Source organism: Grampus griseus (genome assembly GCF_964374135.1).
Source record: "Grampus griseus genome assembly, chromosome: 1".
NCBI lineage: Eukaryota > Metazoa > Chordata > Mammalia > Artiodactyla > Delphinidae > Grampus > Grampus griseus.
The window spans coordinates 148083804-148101015 of NC_139017.1; the positions used below are offsets into that span (position 1 = coordinate 148083804).

At 48.4% G+C, this 17212-nt stretch overlaps 2 protein-coding genes across 2 annotated transcripts in view; one reads left to right on the top strand and one right to left on the bottom strand.

Annotated features, from left to right (window-relative positions):
* SZT2 (SZT2 subunit of KICSTOR complex) overlaps window positions 1-1608 on the bottom strand; it is a 51165-nt gene extending 49557 nt beyond the window's left edge. Inside the window, exon 1 of the mRNA XM_082670360.1 lies at window positions 1517-1608. Coding sequence (XP_082526486.1) covers window positions 1517-1543 — 27 coding nt within the window. The 5' untranslated portion in view covers window positions 1544-1608. The remainder of the gene's footprint in view (window positions 1-1516) is intronic.
* An 83-nt stretch (window positions 1609-1691) lies between these two features.
* Window positions 1692-16997, top strand: MED8 (mediator complex subunit 8). Its single transcript, XM_082670346.1, has 9 exons — window positions 1692-1726; window positions 2970-3088; window positions 4331-4475; window positions 5164-5304; window positions 5497-5578; window positions 5943-6191; window positions 7032-7092; window positions 13237-13307; window positions 15952-16997. The coding sequence occupies exons 1-8, from the start codon at window positions 1721-1723 to the stop codon at window positions 13241-13243; spliced, it is 810 nt and encodes a 269-aa protein (XP_082526472.1). The 5' UTR covers window positions 1692-1720; the 3' UTR covers window positions 13244-13307; window positions 15952-16997.
* The last annotated feature ends 215 nt before the right edge of the window (window positions 16998-17212 follow it).

A 17212-nucleotide genomic window follows, 5' to 3' on the forward strand; every position in this document is an offset into this window, starting at 1 on the left:
TTTAATATTTATTACATATTGAAATGATGTTTTGGAAATAATGGGGTTAAAGAAAAATATATTATTAAAGTTAATTTTACCTGTTTTTACCTTTTTAAATGTGGCTACTAGAAAACTGACATATATGCCTTGCATTGGATGCAATGCTGTTTCAGACTACCTGCCTAACAGGTATGTTGTATTTCACCACAACATCCCTCCATTTCTTCTCATTTTAATCCATAACAAAACATACTCCAAATACCTTCATCGGTTTTCCTCAATGATATTTCTGATGCACAGGCTACTCCATCACCCCTGTCAACACATCTGATCCTGTTTAATAGGGTAGTTTCCTACAACCATATTTAATCTTGGGGCTCGCGACATTGAATTGGAGATTTACCATCCTGTGGCTACTTTATTATTTACACTGTAAACATGATGACTAAGAACACAAGATCTACAGCAGACCACCAGTTTTGGAGTCCTGGCTCTGGTACGTACTAGCTGTGCAACTTTATTACTCTTAATATCTATCTCTGTGCCTCAGTTTCCTCAACCGAAAAATGGGGATGATAATATTGTCTACTGCAGAGGGTTCAGAGTATTAATTGATGTTGGTAAAGTGCTGAGATGGTCCCTGACACACAGTAAGCATTCAATAAGTAATGACAACTATCTGCATCATACACATCTCTCACCCTTCCCATCTACTCATATATTCTCTTGTAACACTGCGCCCCTCTCCTAGTGACGTTGTTCTTTCCAAATCTGAGATTTTACACTCAGATCTTCTAACTCCAAAACTCTGCTACACCCCAGCTGAGAGTAGCACTTGGGTAAGGTACTTCTCTCGATTTTCAGTTTCTTACCTGTAAATGACAGTGGGTATTGCCACCTTCCTTTGCACAAGTTTGAATGACACAATGTATATAAAGTTCCTTGCATGGTCCTTGGCACCTTATGGATACTTTATTTGCATTTTATGATTTAAAACATGTGACCCTAACAATACACCAATGATAAGTACTTTATGGAGAAGGAAACAGGCCGGGAAGTCAAGACTTGCCCGAAGTTGCACAGATAGTTACACGGCAGCGCCAATACCGGAACGAGGCTTCTCTCTGAGTCAAATGTTTTTTCATGAAACCAAAGCTGCTCTCCAAAAGCATGAGCGCTAGAACTAAATTCATGCTGTTTATGGCATTCCAATATTTGAAGAAATGCAGCAACTGGCAAAGCTGCCCACTGAAACTGCAACGGAAAATCAAAATACAGGTTTTCTTAATACCATTTTGAGGTCAAAGAACCCGAGAGCCCTAGAGTTGGCGTCGTGGATGAAATTTCGGCAAACAAAATAGCGACAAGCTCCTCCTCTAGGCCCCCCGGGAAAGTGCGGGGAAGGAGATAACGAATGTTTGGGCTTCGGGCTGACCCGGCGGCTCCGGACCCGGAGGAGGCCACGGCCGCGCCCGGCCGCCGGACCCTCCCCCTCGGATCTCGGGACCCAGCGCTGCGCCCGACCGCCCCTCACCTCCGGCTCCGGGCGCTCCGAGGCCATCACACAGCCCTCCCGCGCTGGCCCGGGCCAGAGAAGCTGCTCCGCTCGTGACCCCTGACCCGGCGGCCTGGCGACCAGCGAGACAGGAAGTGAGGGGGTGGGCCGAGTCCTGAGCTTTCTGATTGGCTGACTTGGGAAACGGAAGAGGAAGTCTTTGACACCGCCCCTGTTGCCGCAATGCAGGTGAGGGCCAGGTTGGCGCTAGTGACCGCTAGCTAGCTTCGGGTATCGGGGACCGAGAGTGGGCTGGCGGAGGAGGGAGTGAGGAGTTGGGGCTGAGAGGAGGGGGTAGAGCCCTCGACCGTCGAATAAGGGGACGCGCGATGGGGCAGAGGCCCACTGGCGAGGGAGCGGCGCAGATGAGAGATGGGGGTAGAGCCCGGCTGATGGGAGACAGACTGCGGTTAAGTCGGGAGGGAGGAGGCAGCACTGACTTGCTAGGGTGTGGGAAAGGATCAGGTTGTAATTTGGGAAGGTTGAGGTGCAGTCCAAGGAAGACGGCTCAAGAAAGTGGTGGATCGGCTCAGGCTCCGGCCTAGGCTGTTGGATGGCCGTTGTCGGATGCCGACAGAACAGGCAATCTGTAATTGGAGAGAAGCCCGAGGGTGGAAGGAATTGTGGGACCGCGGTGGCCAAAAGCCAGACTAATATAATCTGAGGCCGTGGGTGGAACCCAGGATCAAGGCTTCTGTCCTGCACGTTGGCAATTTGCTAAGACAGTTTTGCTTCATTCTTCCTAGTCTGTGCCCGTTTTTCATTTGTCACTTAGTTTCTTGCAGCTGGTAGCCTCTCCGTAAGTTTTTATAGGTTGACTAAGCTTGTGAAAGGGGCACAGGAATATTGGCACAGAGATAAAATGAGTGCAGATTAATTTAGCAAGGAGGAGGTTAAAGGAGCAAAGACTGAGGGCAAATGAAGGTGGGGGATGGCCGCGGTGGTGGCGGCGGCAGTGGCAGGTATTCAGAAGATCCTTCATGTGTAGGTAGATTTTCCAGAGATTGTATCATGGGCAAGAACGGCTACACTCACCGGCAGGTTTTAGGACAGAGGAAGTCAGAGTATGTATGCTGCAGAGGTGCCCAAAAGACAATAAACCCCAGGCATTAGGTCTGGTGAAAATTACTCAGTGAGAGAGAATAGAGTGTACCTAATACAGAGAAAAACCAGGCCTGGATTAGGAGCAATGAGAGAAAGGAATCAGTAGGTAGGAGGAATTGAGGTCAGATGAATGGGTGTAAAGGTCTAAGGGTTGACGCTGTCTGTAACCCTAATACCAAAGAAAGTAAACAACCTGGCTCTCACTATGCCAATGAGATCCTGTGTCACTGGACTGGTATCACACACTGTCATCCTGGCTTTTCAGCCTTCCTCTGTATGTGTCATTCTCACACTCATCTGAGTAACCAACCTATTCCTATTGGTGCAGAGGGAGGAGAAGCAGCTTGAGGCATCATTAGATGCACTGCTGAGTCAAGTGGCTGATCTGAAGAATTCGCTGGGGAGTTTCATTTACAAGTTGGAGAATGAATATGACCGGCTGACCTGGTAAGGGTTGCCAGGGCAAGCTGGGGAGGGCTCCATGGATGGGGGGCCAGGCTACCTGCTGGCTAGGACATCTCCAGTGATGTAACCATTTATCAGTTTGCAAACATCTCTTGATTTAGAAAGAGTTGGGTTTCCCAACATTTAACACTGAAGTTGGCTTTGGGCCCCCATGGTAAGGAAGTAGAGAAATGCCCAGTTTCCCAGCCCAGGTTCTCACTAGCTTTTTTTTTTTTTTGGCGGTACACGGGCCTCTCACTGTTGTGGCCTCTCCCGTTGTGGAGCACAGGCTCCGGACACGCAGGCTCAGCGGCCATGGCTCACGGGCCCAGCCTCTCTGCGGCATGTGGGATCATCCCGGACCGGGGCACGAACCCGCGTCCCCTGCAGCGGCAGGCGGACTCTCAACCACTGCGCCACCAGGGAAGCCCCTCTCACTAGCTTTTGATTCTCATCATTTGACTTCTCTGGGAGGAGGTCCTCCCGCAGTGGGTCCTCCCACTACAGTAATCATACTGGATCTCTTGCCATGGATGTTGCTGAGTCTTTTAGGTCCAATCTACTCTGGAAGTGTGGATACTACTTTTAGGCCAGAAGGGAGACTTTTACCCAGTTTCTGAAGTTTTAGTGATAATAGTGTAGCCATGGTTCCTATTTTGCCATTGTCCTTACCCCCATTCAAATATAGTAGTCCCCCCTAATCTGTGGGGGATAAGTTCTAAGACCCTCTGTGGATGCCTGAAACTGTGAAAGTACTGAAACCTATACGGTATATACTATGTTTTTTTTTTCTATACTAATGGGGTGGGTAGCGTATACAGCATGGATATGCTGGACAAAGGGGTGATTAACGTCCTGGGTGGGACAGAGCAGGATGAAGCAAGATTTCATCACGCTGCTCAGAACAGCGCCCAGTTTAAAACGTATGGATTGGTTTTTTCTGGAATTTGCCATTTAATATTTTTGGACTGTGGTTGACCACGGGTAGATGAAATCTCGGAAAGTGAAACTGCAGATAAGGGGGGCCTGCTATAATGACCTGCCTTTCTTCTCCATCTGTATCAGAAACTGAAAGTGTGTCCCTCTTTCTTAACCCCATAATCCCTGTGAGCCAGGCTAGTTCCTGCCCAGGCCAGCCATAGGGCTATGAGTGTTTTGGGGGTGAGTCTGGGTATTCCTAGTCTGAAGGACCCCCTTTGAGGCTCCTTTACTGGGAACATTCTGACACCTTCTTTCCACCACCAGGCCATCTGTCCTGGACAGCTTTGCCTTGCTCTCTGGACAGTTGAACACTCTGAACAAGGTCTTGAAGCATGAAAAGACACCACTGTTCCGTAACCAGGTCATCATCCCTCTGGTGTTGTCCCCAGACCGAGATGAAGATCTCATGGTAAGAGGAGGAGAGGGGTGCAACTTGGGAAATTAAGTTCTTAGATGAGGACTGAGGGCACAGTGGTTGGTTGGCTATTCTAGAAGTTCTGAATCTGCAGTAGTGTGTGGCAGTAAGAAGTGAGGGCTGCATTTCGGAGGCTTTGCTTTTTGTCCTTCTGGAGTTGGGAGAGCCATTCCCAAACTGAATTAATCTGAGGCATATGTCACCAAGACAAAGACCTTTTTCCTCCAACACCTGTCTTGAGCAGAAAGTATGTTCTTTTGTGACTTTTTCTTTTTTTGTTTTGTTTTGTTTTGTTGTCGTTGTTGTTTTTTGGCTGAGCTGTGCGGCATGTGGGATCTTAGTTCCCCGACCAGGGATCCAGCCCGTGCTCCCTGCAGTGAAAGCACGGAGCCTTAACCTTTGGACCACCAGGGAAGTCCCTGACTTTTTCTCTTTCAATCTTTGATTTAAATGTGGCAGAAAGAGGTTTATCCTTAGGTCTGGTAGAGATAGGGGAGTGAGTAGACAGAACTGAAGGATGGAGTGAGGGGGATAGTGTCTTAGGAAGCCAGATATTGTTAGTCTCAGGTTGTGTTTTCCCTGAAAATGCACTGTTTGCCTGTGGAAGGAACTATGTATATATCAGGCCAGATTGAATCTTCTTGGAGTGCAGAGTAGGATCAATAAAATCTGTGTGTTACAGAGGCAGACTGAAGGACGGGTACCTGTTTTTAGCCATGAGGTGGTCCCTGACCATCTGAGAACCAAGCCTGACCCTGAGGTAGAAGAGCAAGAGAAGCAGCTGACAACGGATGCTGCCCGCATTGGTGCTGATGCAGCTCAGGTTGGACTGAGTCACTGCCCTGCTGCTCCCACCCCAAATTTTATCATGAGAAGCTGGGCATTACCACCTCTGTATGGTAGGGATGCACAGCTGGTTACCCCTCAATTGCCCCTGGAATAGCCCAAGGAAGAAACTTCCCCGTAATCATTTCTTGCTTGCTCTAATCTCTGCACAAATTTATGTGTGTTGCAGAAGCAGATCCAGAGCTTGAATAAAATGTGCTCAAACCTTCTGGAGAAAATCAGCAAAGAGGAACGAGAAGCGGAGAGTGGAGGTATGGAGGGATTGGTGGCAAAACGGAGGAGGAAAGAGGGATAAGATCAATAGGAAGGGTGGTGTTGGTAGTGGTGAAGTGAGGACGAAAGGATGTGCTGCTTGGGAAAAGGTATGCGTCCATTCTGTTAGCCTTTTGTATTTCTGGCCAGCCCTGGAGCAGGTGGAGGAAATGGGCAAAGGGAGAAGGGAGTATTCTGAGATAGTCATGGGGGTCCTCTGGCTCTTCCTCTGGGCTGCCAGGGAGCCTAGACTCTGCTGAAGTCAGAACTCCAATCCCTGGTACCCATACTGGCCTTCCTGCTGCTAGGTTCGGTCCAGGGCCAGAGGCATACCTCGGGGTCCCCACTTACCTTTTTCTTCAGGTCTCCGGCCGAACAAGCAGACCTTTAACCCAGCAGACACCAATGCATTAGTGGCAGCTGTTGCCTTTGGGAAGGGGCTGTCTAATTGGAGGCCTTCAGGCAGCAGTGGTCCTGGCCAGCCGGGCCAGCCAGGAGCTGGGACAATCCTCGCAGGAGCCTCAGGATTACAGCAGGTGCAGATGGCAGGAGCTCCGAGTCAGCAGCAGCCAATGCTCAGTGGGGTGCAGATGGCCCAAGCAGGTCAACCAGGTAAGGTGACAGGGATTGGCATGGTGGCAGACCTTGAGCAGGGAAGTGGGAATAAGCTGGGTTATCTGGGGCCCCAGCGTCCCCAGAGCTGGAGATATTCTCCTTTTCTCCCTTGGACTGTGACCCAGAAAAAAAACTTTTGGAGTAAAAGTCTCATTTGAGACCCTTAATAGGTACCAGACAATGAGGAAGAACTTTGACAAGCAGGAACTGCTCTCGCCTCCCACCCCATCTCAGACCTCGGCCTCAACTACCCTTCTGTCCCCTTTAACTCTGGGTGTTAGGTGTGTTCTCACTGTCTTGTCTTAGGTAGAAAAATGAATGGTCAGACCTTCATTAGGACCATTGGGTAGGTGTGTTGGGAATGGACAAGCAGGGAAGTTTCCCGGTGCTGCGTGTATTCCTTTCTCTGTATCCTGTCTCTCCTGCTCGCTTTTAGTAATTATAAGAGCAGCCTGGCAGAGTTCAGATGCAAGCAGCTAGAAGAGGTATTTTCTTCCAAGCTGTCCAGACAAAGGGACAATTAAAATAAGAGAGAACATAACACTCTTTTACCTGTGACATTAAATGGGGGTCCCACAGATTTAGTTCTCTTTTTCTAGGAGCGGGTGAGCAGGAGCCAGGTGTGTTCCAACCCCTCCCACTATTCCTCCTCCTAGACACCTTCAGGGAGAGGGCTGGACGAAGAGCCATACCTCTGAGCCTTGCCGTCCAGGGTCAGATGCCACAGAGATTCTGAGATGATAGCGGAGGTGCAGAAGGGAACCTGAGGGACCACATTTCTGATTTACCATGAACGTCTTACTGTGCTTCAGGTGTCTTTTTTCATGTTCCTTTTAGGGAAAATGCCAAGTGGAATAAAAACCAACATCAAGTCGGCTTCCATGCATCCCTACCAGCGGTGAGTGTGGCCGACAACCTCCACTCCCAGGTGCTCTTTGCAGAGTTGGGCAGTGAAGCTGCCTTTTGCCCAAAGCTGACCTAGATGGGTATAATAAAAAGAATACGGGCTTTCAGCCACAGACAGATCCCATCTCCACTGCCGACTAGCTGTGTGACTTTGGGCAAGTGACCTAATTTTTCTGAGCCGGTTTTCTTGTTTATAAATGGTGATAATACCTACCTCATAGGGTTGTTGTGAGGATTAAAATGGGAAAATGAATGTAAAACACTTGGCACAGTCTATGAAATAATGGGTATTCAATAAATGAGAGTTTCTACAGCCACTTCTCCCCACTGCCCCCTCTTCAGTCCTCGATCCAGAACTTATCCTGATCTGATCCTGCTTCATGTCTGTGGTGAGCTGATGGACACGAGATCATGGACCGCTCAGCTCTGTTTGAAAGCCTGTGCTTATTTCATGCTGCCAGAAACGGTGACAGCCTCTGTGTCCTTAGAGGCCTGCTGTCTCCGCAGGCCTTCCTGCCCAGATTCCATCCTGGCCATCTCTCCAAGCTGCAGGTGACGAGGCTTCTGGTCTGAGACAGACGGTCCACTTGTGGCTCTGGAGAAGCTCAGGCCTGCTCTGTTCTCCATCCTCTGAGAAGCCAGTTCAGCTCTTATCTGGGAAATAGTCACAAAGTACCCTATCCTTTCCCCTACACCTCACACACGAAGGAAGATGTTGAAGGCCCGGTATATGGGGGCTTCTTCAGGAAGTGGCTCTACCAGGCAGGACTATGTGAGAAAGGGTTTTTCTTAGCAGATGAAAAAGTCCCTTGTTCCCCAGACTCTTTTTTTCTTATTTTAGAGGGAGAGGGGTATTGCACCTCACACCATCTTTCATCATGGTTGAGTTATCCTCATAATTTGCCTGGTTCCTGGGCTCCAGCCAGGATGGTTTTTCTCCAGTACACTGAGCCTGTGGTTCCAATAAGGGCCAGGTGGATGGCGGGAGGTGGCAGCCGCCAGTACTTTTGCCTGCTTTTATAAAGCTGAGAGCAGAGTGGGCTTGGGTCTCCAGCTTAAGCTGCCTTGCTTAGCTCTCTGTTGTGAGCTAGGGCAGGGGTTGAGTCAGCAGAAGTGGACCAAAGGGTTTCTCTGAATAAAGTTATTTAAGTTGATGGCCACTGTATCAGGGTTAATCTGACAGATAAATTGAGACAGCTATGTAGGGATTGGAGACTACATGTCAGAGACTTTCAAGGTTGCTGCAAAGCAATTCTAATTTGTTTTCCAATAAAAAGTTTTCTTAGCTTTGATCTAAATGTCCTGAGAGGTAATAGGAGGCCCTTCTCACACCTTCCAGCTGCCTTTTTTCTGTTCTCTTCTGTCACACATTAGTACTTTGGCATTTGTTCAGTGCCAGGCAGAATTCTGCCAGGCTGTGGCAGCAAAGTGCTGGGAAAGTGGTTGCAGATGTCACATCCATTCCCGTTCCATCAAGACAAGAAATGGTATTCACACAGTTCACTGATCATAGTACACAGGAGCACGGAAAGTCCTGCCATCAGCTCTGAGGCAATGTCAGAACTGTCCCCTACTTCAGCAGTGCTCCCTTACCGGTCTATCAGCCCACTCAGATGTTCCTTATCTTCTCTTCCCTTCACACTGGAAATGTCAGAGCTAACTGTCATATTGGATAGAGTTCAAGGTGTGCTTCTCTAAAACCCCTGGAGCATCTTTTGACTGCTGTCCTTTATTCTACCAAAAGATTCCTTCCTATTGAAAGTTTCTTGAAAACTTTCTGGACCTATTGAAACCACCCCAAGTTTCTTTGTTGTCCCAGCCTAATATCGACATCATTCCCAAAGTACCATCTGAAATGGATTCCTTGTCCTCCCAGAGTGGAAATGTCCTCCTGCACCAGCAGGGACATATGCAGGACCCCACCTACATCTTGTGCCCTTAAACCAACAGTCCTTACTCCGCAGGCACTCATGTCTTTATATTCACTCCGGGAGCATGTGCTCTCATTCCCAACCCCTCAACCCCAGATCCTCTGGAGTGAACAAACCTATGTAGCACTGCCAACTTTGGGGCCCATACAGCCCAGTAAATGCCTCAATGGAGAGTATCTCCCATCCCTAACACACTCATTCCCAAAGGAGGGAATACAGAGTTTCCTTTCAAGAAGAGGACATTGACCTGCTCCCTTGCTCAGATTTCAGATTTGCAAAAGATGGCCCTCTTGCTCCACTCTGGTAGTGTTGCTCAGTTTCTGATGGCTCTGTTTGGCCTAGGGCTTGTGTTTTCTCCTACTCTTGGGGCCCCGGGAGAATGAGATTAGGCCATTGTCTGCCAGGTGTGTGTCTGGGATGGCGAAAGAAGCAGCAGCTGTGAAACTTCAATATTCTGTAGCACAGAGGTCATCCTGCTGAAGGTGGATGCATCAGTGTTCCCACGACACCCATTGCTAGGACCACTCCCTCTCCAGCTCTGCCCTGAGGCTGGGACTCAGTCATTGTTGAATGTCCCTTTTGCTGATTGCCCCAGTCACCCTGTTCTCTTCCCCTCCTGGTGTCTATTGCTGCCCTACCTAGCTAGGTCACCTAACTTCACCTTGCATTTTCTTGGGAAACAGCCAAGGTAGATAGGTTGTTCTAGCTAAGTGCTCCTTCTAACTCCATTATCAGTCCTGCCATGAGGACTGAGCTGCAGCGGGTGTAGCGCCCACCTCCTGTCCTGCTGTTGAAGGGAAGAAGCTGAGCTCTGCAGGAATGCCCCAGTGCAAGGCTGGTCCCTTTCCCACCCCCTTCTCACCTCCCCCAGGCAGCTGGGAACAACCTCTCCCTTTGTCTGAGCTTCTTGTACAGAATAATCCTCCTTATGGACAATGTATTCTCTGTGCCCTGTGGACACAGGAGCCGTGTGAGCTGATCCCAGCACCAGGCAGGACGGAGGCGGAATCCTTCCAAATGCCCACCCTAGGTCAACTCCTGATTACTGTTCAGAGAAACTACCAAGGGGTGTACATTTTCTTCCATCTGTTCCAGATTTGGGGGGCTAGCCTATTGAAGTTTAGCAGTGGACCAGGAGTAGGGTTGGGGGCTGTGGTCCCTCTCTGGTTCAGTCCAGAGGGTTCACTGTACCAACCTATGGAGGCTCGATGTGGCTCTGGCCCATCAGCTTTGAACGCACAGGGGCTAACACTTGGAAGGGGTTTGCCACCCTGCAGATGGGGCTTTCTAACTGGAACAGAAGGTGAACTCCAATCCATCTGACAGGGCCAGGGCATCCATTGCTTCAACATGTGTTTTGTCCCACAGGACAAACTTCCTCTCTTCTTCCCTTTAACTTATCTCTCTTTTGTTCTTGAGTTCCTGTGCGTCTCTGAGGCAGCTCCTGGATCTCTGTTGTCATCTCTTTTTTTTTTTTGCGCTACGCGGGCCTCTCCCTGTCGTGGCCTCTCCTATTGCGGAGCACAGGCTCCAGACGCGCAGGCTCAGCGGCCATGGCTCACGGGCCCAGCCGCTCCGCGGCACGTGGGATCCTCCTGGACCGGGGCATGAACCCGTGTCCCCTGCATCGGCAGGCGGACTCTCAACCACTGCGCCACCAGGGAAGCCCTGTTGTCATCTCTTGATGAGTTCACATTTTCTCAAGATGTCGCCTACCACTTGGACATGGCAGCTTCCCCAAGTACATCATGGATAAGGCCCCTGACTTCCCTATAGGCCTCGGTTTTCTCGCCTGGGTGCTCCCAGTGATCCTTCCTAGCTTTAAAGTCTCTGGCAATGATTCTCCAGCCTGTTTATCCCCTGGCATTTTTCATATTCCTCATTGCATGACTATGTTATTATAGGCTAGGTTTTTCCTAGATCAGCCCGCCAATCCCTTGAATCCCTCCAAACTGTTCCTGAAGTTCCCTGTCACCTGCAGCTTAAAATACCCACATCCCTCTAGATCACTTCCCTAAAATTGTTTTCTAGCTTTCACTAGTTCTTTAGTGAAAATTCATCAAAGAGGTAGTAAGTTACCGCAGAGATAAATGCATTGAATGCCAGAAGTCACCTTCCCACTCAGGGAGCCCCCTCTCTCCCCTGGGCAAGATATATGTACCAGAGAGACTCCCCCATAAAAGCAGTAAATTATACTTTTCCATGTCATGATACCCTTCCTTACTAAATCAAATCCAAGGAGCCCTAGGCTGCTCCCCTTTCCGCTTTGCCTCGGCCATTCCACTGCCTTCCCTGGCCCTCACCCGAATTTCCCTAGTTTATGGTCATTTTGATTCTTCATCTTCTCTGGCCCACACCCCAAATGTAGAGCATCCTTATTTCTTTTTTTGCACTAATTTCTCTGGGCTGCACCCATTTTCATGGCCTTGGTTAGTATCCTTCCGTGTTAGTCCTTCTTGAGTCCATGTCCCCACTCACTGACACACAGCCACGCTCGTGAAATACAGAGCCTACCATTTTCCTGCACACCTCCCATTCACTCTTTAGCCCCACTTCCACCCTTCCTCGGGAACTACCCTGTCTCAGATCACTGCTGACCTGATGGCTAAATCCAGACTTTTTTCAGTCCTTATATTTCTTACTTATCTCCATGGTGTTTAACAGTGCTGGCCATTAACTTTTCACCTCTTGCCCTTCACCGGCTCCCACCTCTCTGGCCATTCCTTCTCTGCAGCTCTTGGCCTTTTGTCCCTCTGCCTGCTTCCTTTTTTTAAAAAAAAGCATTTATTTATTCGGTTGCGCTGGGTCTTAGTTGCGGCAGGCGGACTCCTTAGTTGTGGCATGCAGACTTTTAGTTGCGGCATGCATGTGGGATCTAGTTCCCTGACCAGGGATGGAACCCGGGCCCCCCTGCATTGGGAGTGCATGGTCTTAACCACTGTGCCACCAGGGAAGTCCCCCTCTGCCTGCTTCTTGAATGTTGTTATTCTCCAGTACTCTGTCCTTAACCTTCTTTTCTTATTCTACCTGCTCTCCTTGTGACCACCACCTTTATGTACATAACTCAAACAGGTTTTATTTTCAGCCCAGACCTCTTTGCTGACTTGCAGATGCCTATTGGGTATCTCTGCCCATATGATCCACAAGTACCTCAGGTTCTGAATGTCCAAATCCAATCATCTTTCCCTTCAAACCTGTTTCTTTTCTAACATCCTAGGTGTGACCTAAGCCAGGTCTATGGAAGCCATCCTAAACGCGCCCCCCCAACTCAATCAGATACTAAATCCTGTCAATTCTGTCTCCGCAGGATCCTGCCCTGCAGTTTAGGCCCTGGGCCTCTCACCCTAAAAGTATTGTTCAGACTCCCTGTATCCAGTCTTGCCCACTCCAACTCATCTTCCATATGGCTGCCAGATACATCTATCTAAACTGCAGGTCTGATCACATCACTCCCTTGATTAAAATCCTTTTGATAGTTTCCTTCCCATGTTTCTCAAACTGGAGTCCACATACCTGGCAGGTTGGTAGGGGCAGTGTGCTAGGCATACTGAAAGTCGCAGGATAAAAATCATCCTAGAGGGACTTCCCTGGTAGTCCAGTGGGTAAGACTCCACGCTCCCAATGCAGGGGGCCCGGGTTTGATCCCTGGTCGGGGAGCTAGATCCCACATGCATGCCACAACTAAGAGTCCGCGTGCCACAACTAAGAAGTCTGCATGCTGCAACGAAGATCCCGCATGCCACAGCTAAGACCCGGAGCAGCCTAAATAAATAAATATTAAAAAAAAATCGTCCTAGAATGCCCATTTTATTCGAGGGTAAATAATTTAAACAGAATGCAGAATTATCATGCATGCAGTAAGAGAAAATAGACTTCAAAGAATTCCTACTAGTCTGAAGGGCTTCATAATTAGCCATTAGATTCTCTGGGGATATTTCTTCTTCCTTTTTTTTTTTTTTTTTACATTTACTTCAGTGGAAGTTTGAAAAACAGCTCAGATTTCCTGGAAAGGCAAGTAGGATTCTGTGTGATCTAGCCCCTGACTTCTGACTTATTTTCTGTAGTGTCCTGACACCCACTTCAAAGTGCTTGAAGTTTCCTGAATGTAACAGACCCCATTCCTTTAGTCCCACTGTTCCCTCTGCATGGAACATTTTGCCCCATCATTCTGTGATGACTACTCAATCTTATCTTTCAAAATTCAGCTCATGAGTCACTCCTCTGTGAAGCTTTCCAACAACCCAGTCTGTCTACAACCCAGTGCCACTCCCACCAGGTAAAGTCAACGACCTCCTATTTTCCGCTCCACATTTGTGCCTTGTGCAGACTTATTCTAGCTCCTGCTGGTCTTTATTGTCCCCCAAGTTCAAGCACCCTGAACTGCCAAGGTTTGAATCCAGTTCTTCTGTCTGGGAGCCATATGATCTTTGGCAAGAAATGTGCATGCCTGGCATACTATGGCATCTGGACCATCATAAACACGTTAAGTGGTAGTTGCTGCTATTATTATTATTATTAGGTTGACTTTAGAGAGAGAGTATAATGTAGCATTTTGGTTAAAAGAGCAGTTTCTAGTGCCAGACTGCCTGGGTTCAAATTCTAGCCGTGCCACCGACTAGCTGTGTGACCTTAGGCAAGTTGATTTACCTCTCTGTGCCTCTGTTTCCTTATTTTGGGGGATGCTGTGAAGTTTAAATACATTAATATACACAAAGTGCTTAGAATAGTGTGCCTGACAATAGTAGAAGCTCAATAAATATTAACTGTCTTCAGGATAGTGTCTAGAAGTCTGCTGTCAGTAGTTGTTGCTTAAATCAATGATTGACCAGTCCCTCTATGAGGAGGTAACTCTTCCTCCCTCTGCAGCTCATCTGTGCATACAGCTATGCTCACGTGTCAGGAGAGACCCTCTGGGCACGTTTCATCCCCCACAATGTGCAGAACAGGCACTGGAACATTTTTATATTGGTTTGCCTGATGTGATAAGTCATTTTCAAATCTTGTTGTGTGAACTTTCTCGCACTTAGTTGTCACCTACACTCTTCTATTAAAGCCCAGTTTGAGCTCTTAAATTGTGTGATTTAGATTTGAGATCAGATGACAAGCTCCCTCACTGGCAATGTTCCTTTTCCTCTGTTCTAAACTGTGTCTGTTCCCTGTCCACACCAGCTGAAGACTCAGTTCCACAGTCTGCCTACATCCCATCTCTAAAGGAGGCCCTTCACCACTCAGAGGTCTCTCTGTGCAGCTGGGATGTGTTCTCTCCTCTGTCTGTGCTTACTCAATCCGGGCTCAGGTCTTCACGGGTGGCTGTGTGATTCAGTGGGCATCACAAACCAGAGCTCCATGCTTGCCTCTTCCTCACACTCACCACCAGTGCTTTAGGCCTTGTTTTGCCATGGCAACGTCCTGGTTCTTGCCACTGTACTCTAAGCTATCGGCAACACCTGCAGGTCAGGTGCTGTCTCACACCTCCATACTTAACACATGCTCTGCCCTCTCCTTGGTATGTCTTCCCTCTCTTTTTCCTGCTCCAAACCCCTGTTCACCTAGTGAAAAATTCATCCTCCCAGTGGCACCTACTTCTGTAAAGTCTTTACCACCTCCTCCCCTGTACACTTGACCATTCTTAAATTATACCTGACCTGGACACTTACCCATTGTGTGACCTTAGGCAAGTTACTTCACTTCCAAGAACCTCAATCTCTACCTCTGTAAAATGGGATTATAGCACCGGCCTCAGAAAGGTACCTTCCACCGAGCATATTTAAGATTCAATTTAAACCTTTAAATAGCTCTTAATTTTCTACAGGATAAAGTCCAAGCTTCTTAGAAAAGCACACAAGGGCCTCCAGGCATATAGTTAGCACTGAAATGCTAATACTATTCTTCTCCTATCTCCTGAGCAATCTCGTTTTTATCACATGGTATATTTGATTGCAACATATTACAATTAAACTAGCTTAACTGAAGAGAGAGAGAGAGAGAGAGAGAGAGAGAGAGAGAGACCCAACTGGATTTGGGTTATGCGGATGTGGAGTTGAAGGGTGACCAGCTCCAGGTGGGTCAGGGGCTCCAGTGTCATCTAGGCTCTCTGTCTCTGCGTTTCTCCACTCTACCGCATATAGCTCATCCCATGAAAGAACTCTGATTGTTGCTGCTTGGATTCTGTACCATTAGGAGCGTTGGGGGAAGTGGAGAGAACACCATGATTAAAAGGCCAGTGGAGCGGGACAGGAATTCCTTAAAGGAGATGAAAGCAGGGGGATGGGACAGTATCTGTATACGACCAGACCTACAGCTACTACAGTCCACTTTGTGTGGTTTCATCTCTACAGGCAATCCGCAGATATTTTTTTCCCCCCGAACCCCGTCCTTTCCCCTAAGCTTACAGTACTGTGTTTCAGATTGCCTGGGGGATGTGCCATCCTTCCTCAAACTCCGGGTGTCCCAAACTGCATTCACTTCCTCCAGCCTGCTCCACCTGCATTATCCAGCGTGCCAACCTTGCTGTCAGTTCTGGGTCCTCTCTCTGCTCTCTCCCCTCTTCTTCCTTCTCACTCCGTTGCTCTAGGTTAGGCCCTCACTCTGTCACACCTGTGCCTCTGAGCTGGTCTCCCACCTGCTCTCCCTTCCTCTGCTTTCCTCTTGATCATCTCACTCTCACCAGGTTTTTCGTTATCAATAACAATGGGGATCATACCAACCCCTTAAAAATCTTCAGGGACATCCCAGTACAAATAAAACTCCTCAGTCTTTCATTTAAAACACTTCATGATTTGGGGCCAACCTCCTTTTTAACCTAGCATATGAAGGCCTTTCACTCACCATATCCTTTAGCCAAACAGAATCACTTGCAATTCTCTACTCCCATCCTGTGCTTCCCTCCATCCATCCCTTTGTCCACACTTTTTCCTCAGCTTGGAACATCTATGTTGCTTCCACCTCACTTGCTGTGTGACCTTGAGGAAATCCTTCACCCTTTCTGATTTTGTTTTTTTTTCCATCTGTTAAGCAGTGATAATAGTACTTACGTTACAGGTAAGTACTTACAGGTAAGTACTTACAGGTAAGTACTTACAGATAAGTACTTAACTTACAGGACTGAACCATAAGAGCATATGGAAAGCAGCTGGCCCTACACTTGCCAGAGAAAGTATTGAACAGTAAGCTGCGTTTCCTCTTTTCCCCTTTTGGCCCTTCTCCCACATCTTCCAGATCTTGCTAACTCTCTTTCTTCCATCTTGATAACCTCCCCTGGATTGTCCCCTCACCAAAGCCTTCCCTTTTCTCTCTCCAGAGCTCTTCCTGCACATTCTATCACAGCCCTCTCCCCCAAGCTGAGTTTCTTTACTTCAGTTCAGCGAACACTGAACGATACCCATAATGCGTTGGCATTGGCTACCTACAGTGGATCAGACCTTGCCCCTGACCTCTCAAGGGTCCAGGCAATCCCCAAATTCCAGATGGTGTGATGACTGTTTGCATGCAGTCTCTCTCTTCTGCGGGCCGGATGTCTTTCCTTCAGCCAAGGTCCCAGCCTTAGGCAGAGGACACTAGTGAGCTAAGGCCCAGGTACATGCAGAATGATTAACTGATGAGCCCTTCACCCTCGTCTTCACTCCACTGTCCTCACGGACTCAGCCCTCTGCTCAGCTCCTCTGTGTGGATACTGTGTAGAAAGCGCCCTTTGCCCTTTACAGGATGGGGAAGGGAGAAGCTTGACACAGGCCCTGGGAGGCTGCTTCCCTTCCTATCTGCCACTCCTGCTGTCTCTCAGCCTCGACCCTCAGTGCCTGTTGTTCTCAGCCAGTTCCTCTGTGTCTCCCATGCCCTGTTCCCTCCACGGCTTCACCTGCTCCCTCCCTCGCCCACTCATGCACATACAGGCATACCTTTTCCCATTTTTTCCTGCTTCTGTGATCCCATTTACCTTTAGTTTTTCTGCAGAAACATATAAAGCTGCATAATCGGGGAAACAGAGTTGTTAACGTTCATACAGATGGTGGTTTTCAGGCTGAACCTTGGAGACGGTAAATCAGTAGTTTATCTTCTGGGGAAAGAGGATGGAGAAAGGCCCCTCAGAGAGCCGTGAGTCAGATGTGAGTCAGAGAGAATGGGGCCAAGGGGACGTTGCCACATCACTTCCCGTTAGGAAGGCGCCAGGTAGTTCAGGGGGAG

Bases quoted from the DNA above. Each gene is read 5' to 3' on its own strand.
- MED8 (XM_082670346.1), top strand. The intron at 4,476-5,163 runs GTAAGAGGAGGA...TGTGTGTTACAG, and splicing joins ACCGAGATGAAGATCTCATG to AGGCAGACTGAAGGACGGGT. The intron at 6,192-7,031 runs GTAAGGTGACAG...TGTTCCTTTTAG, and splicing joins GGCCCAAGCAGGTCAACCAG to GGAAAATGCCAAGTGGAATA.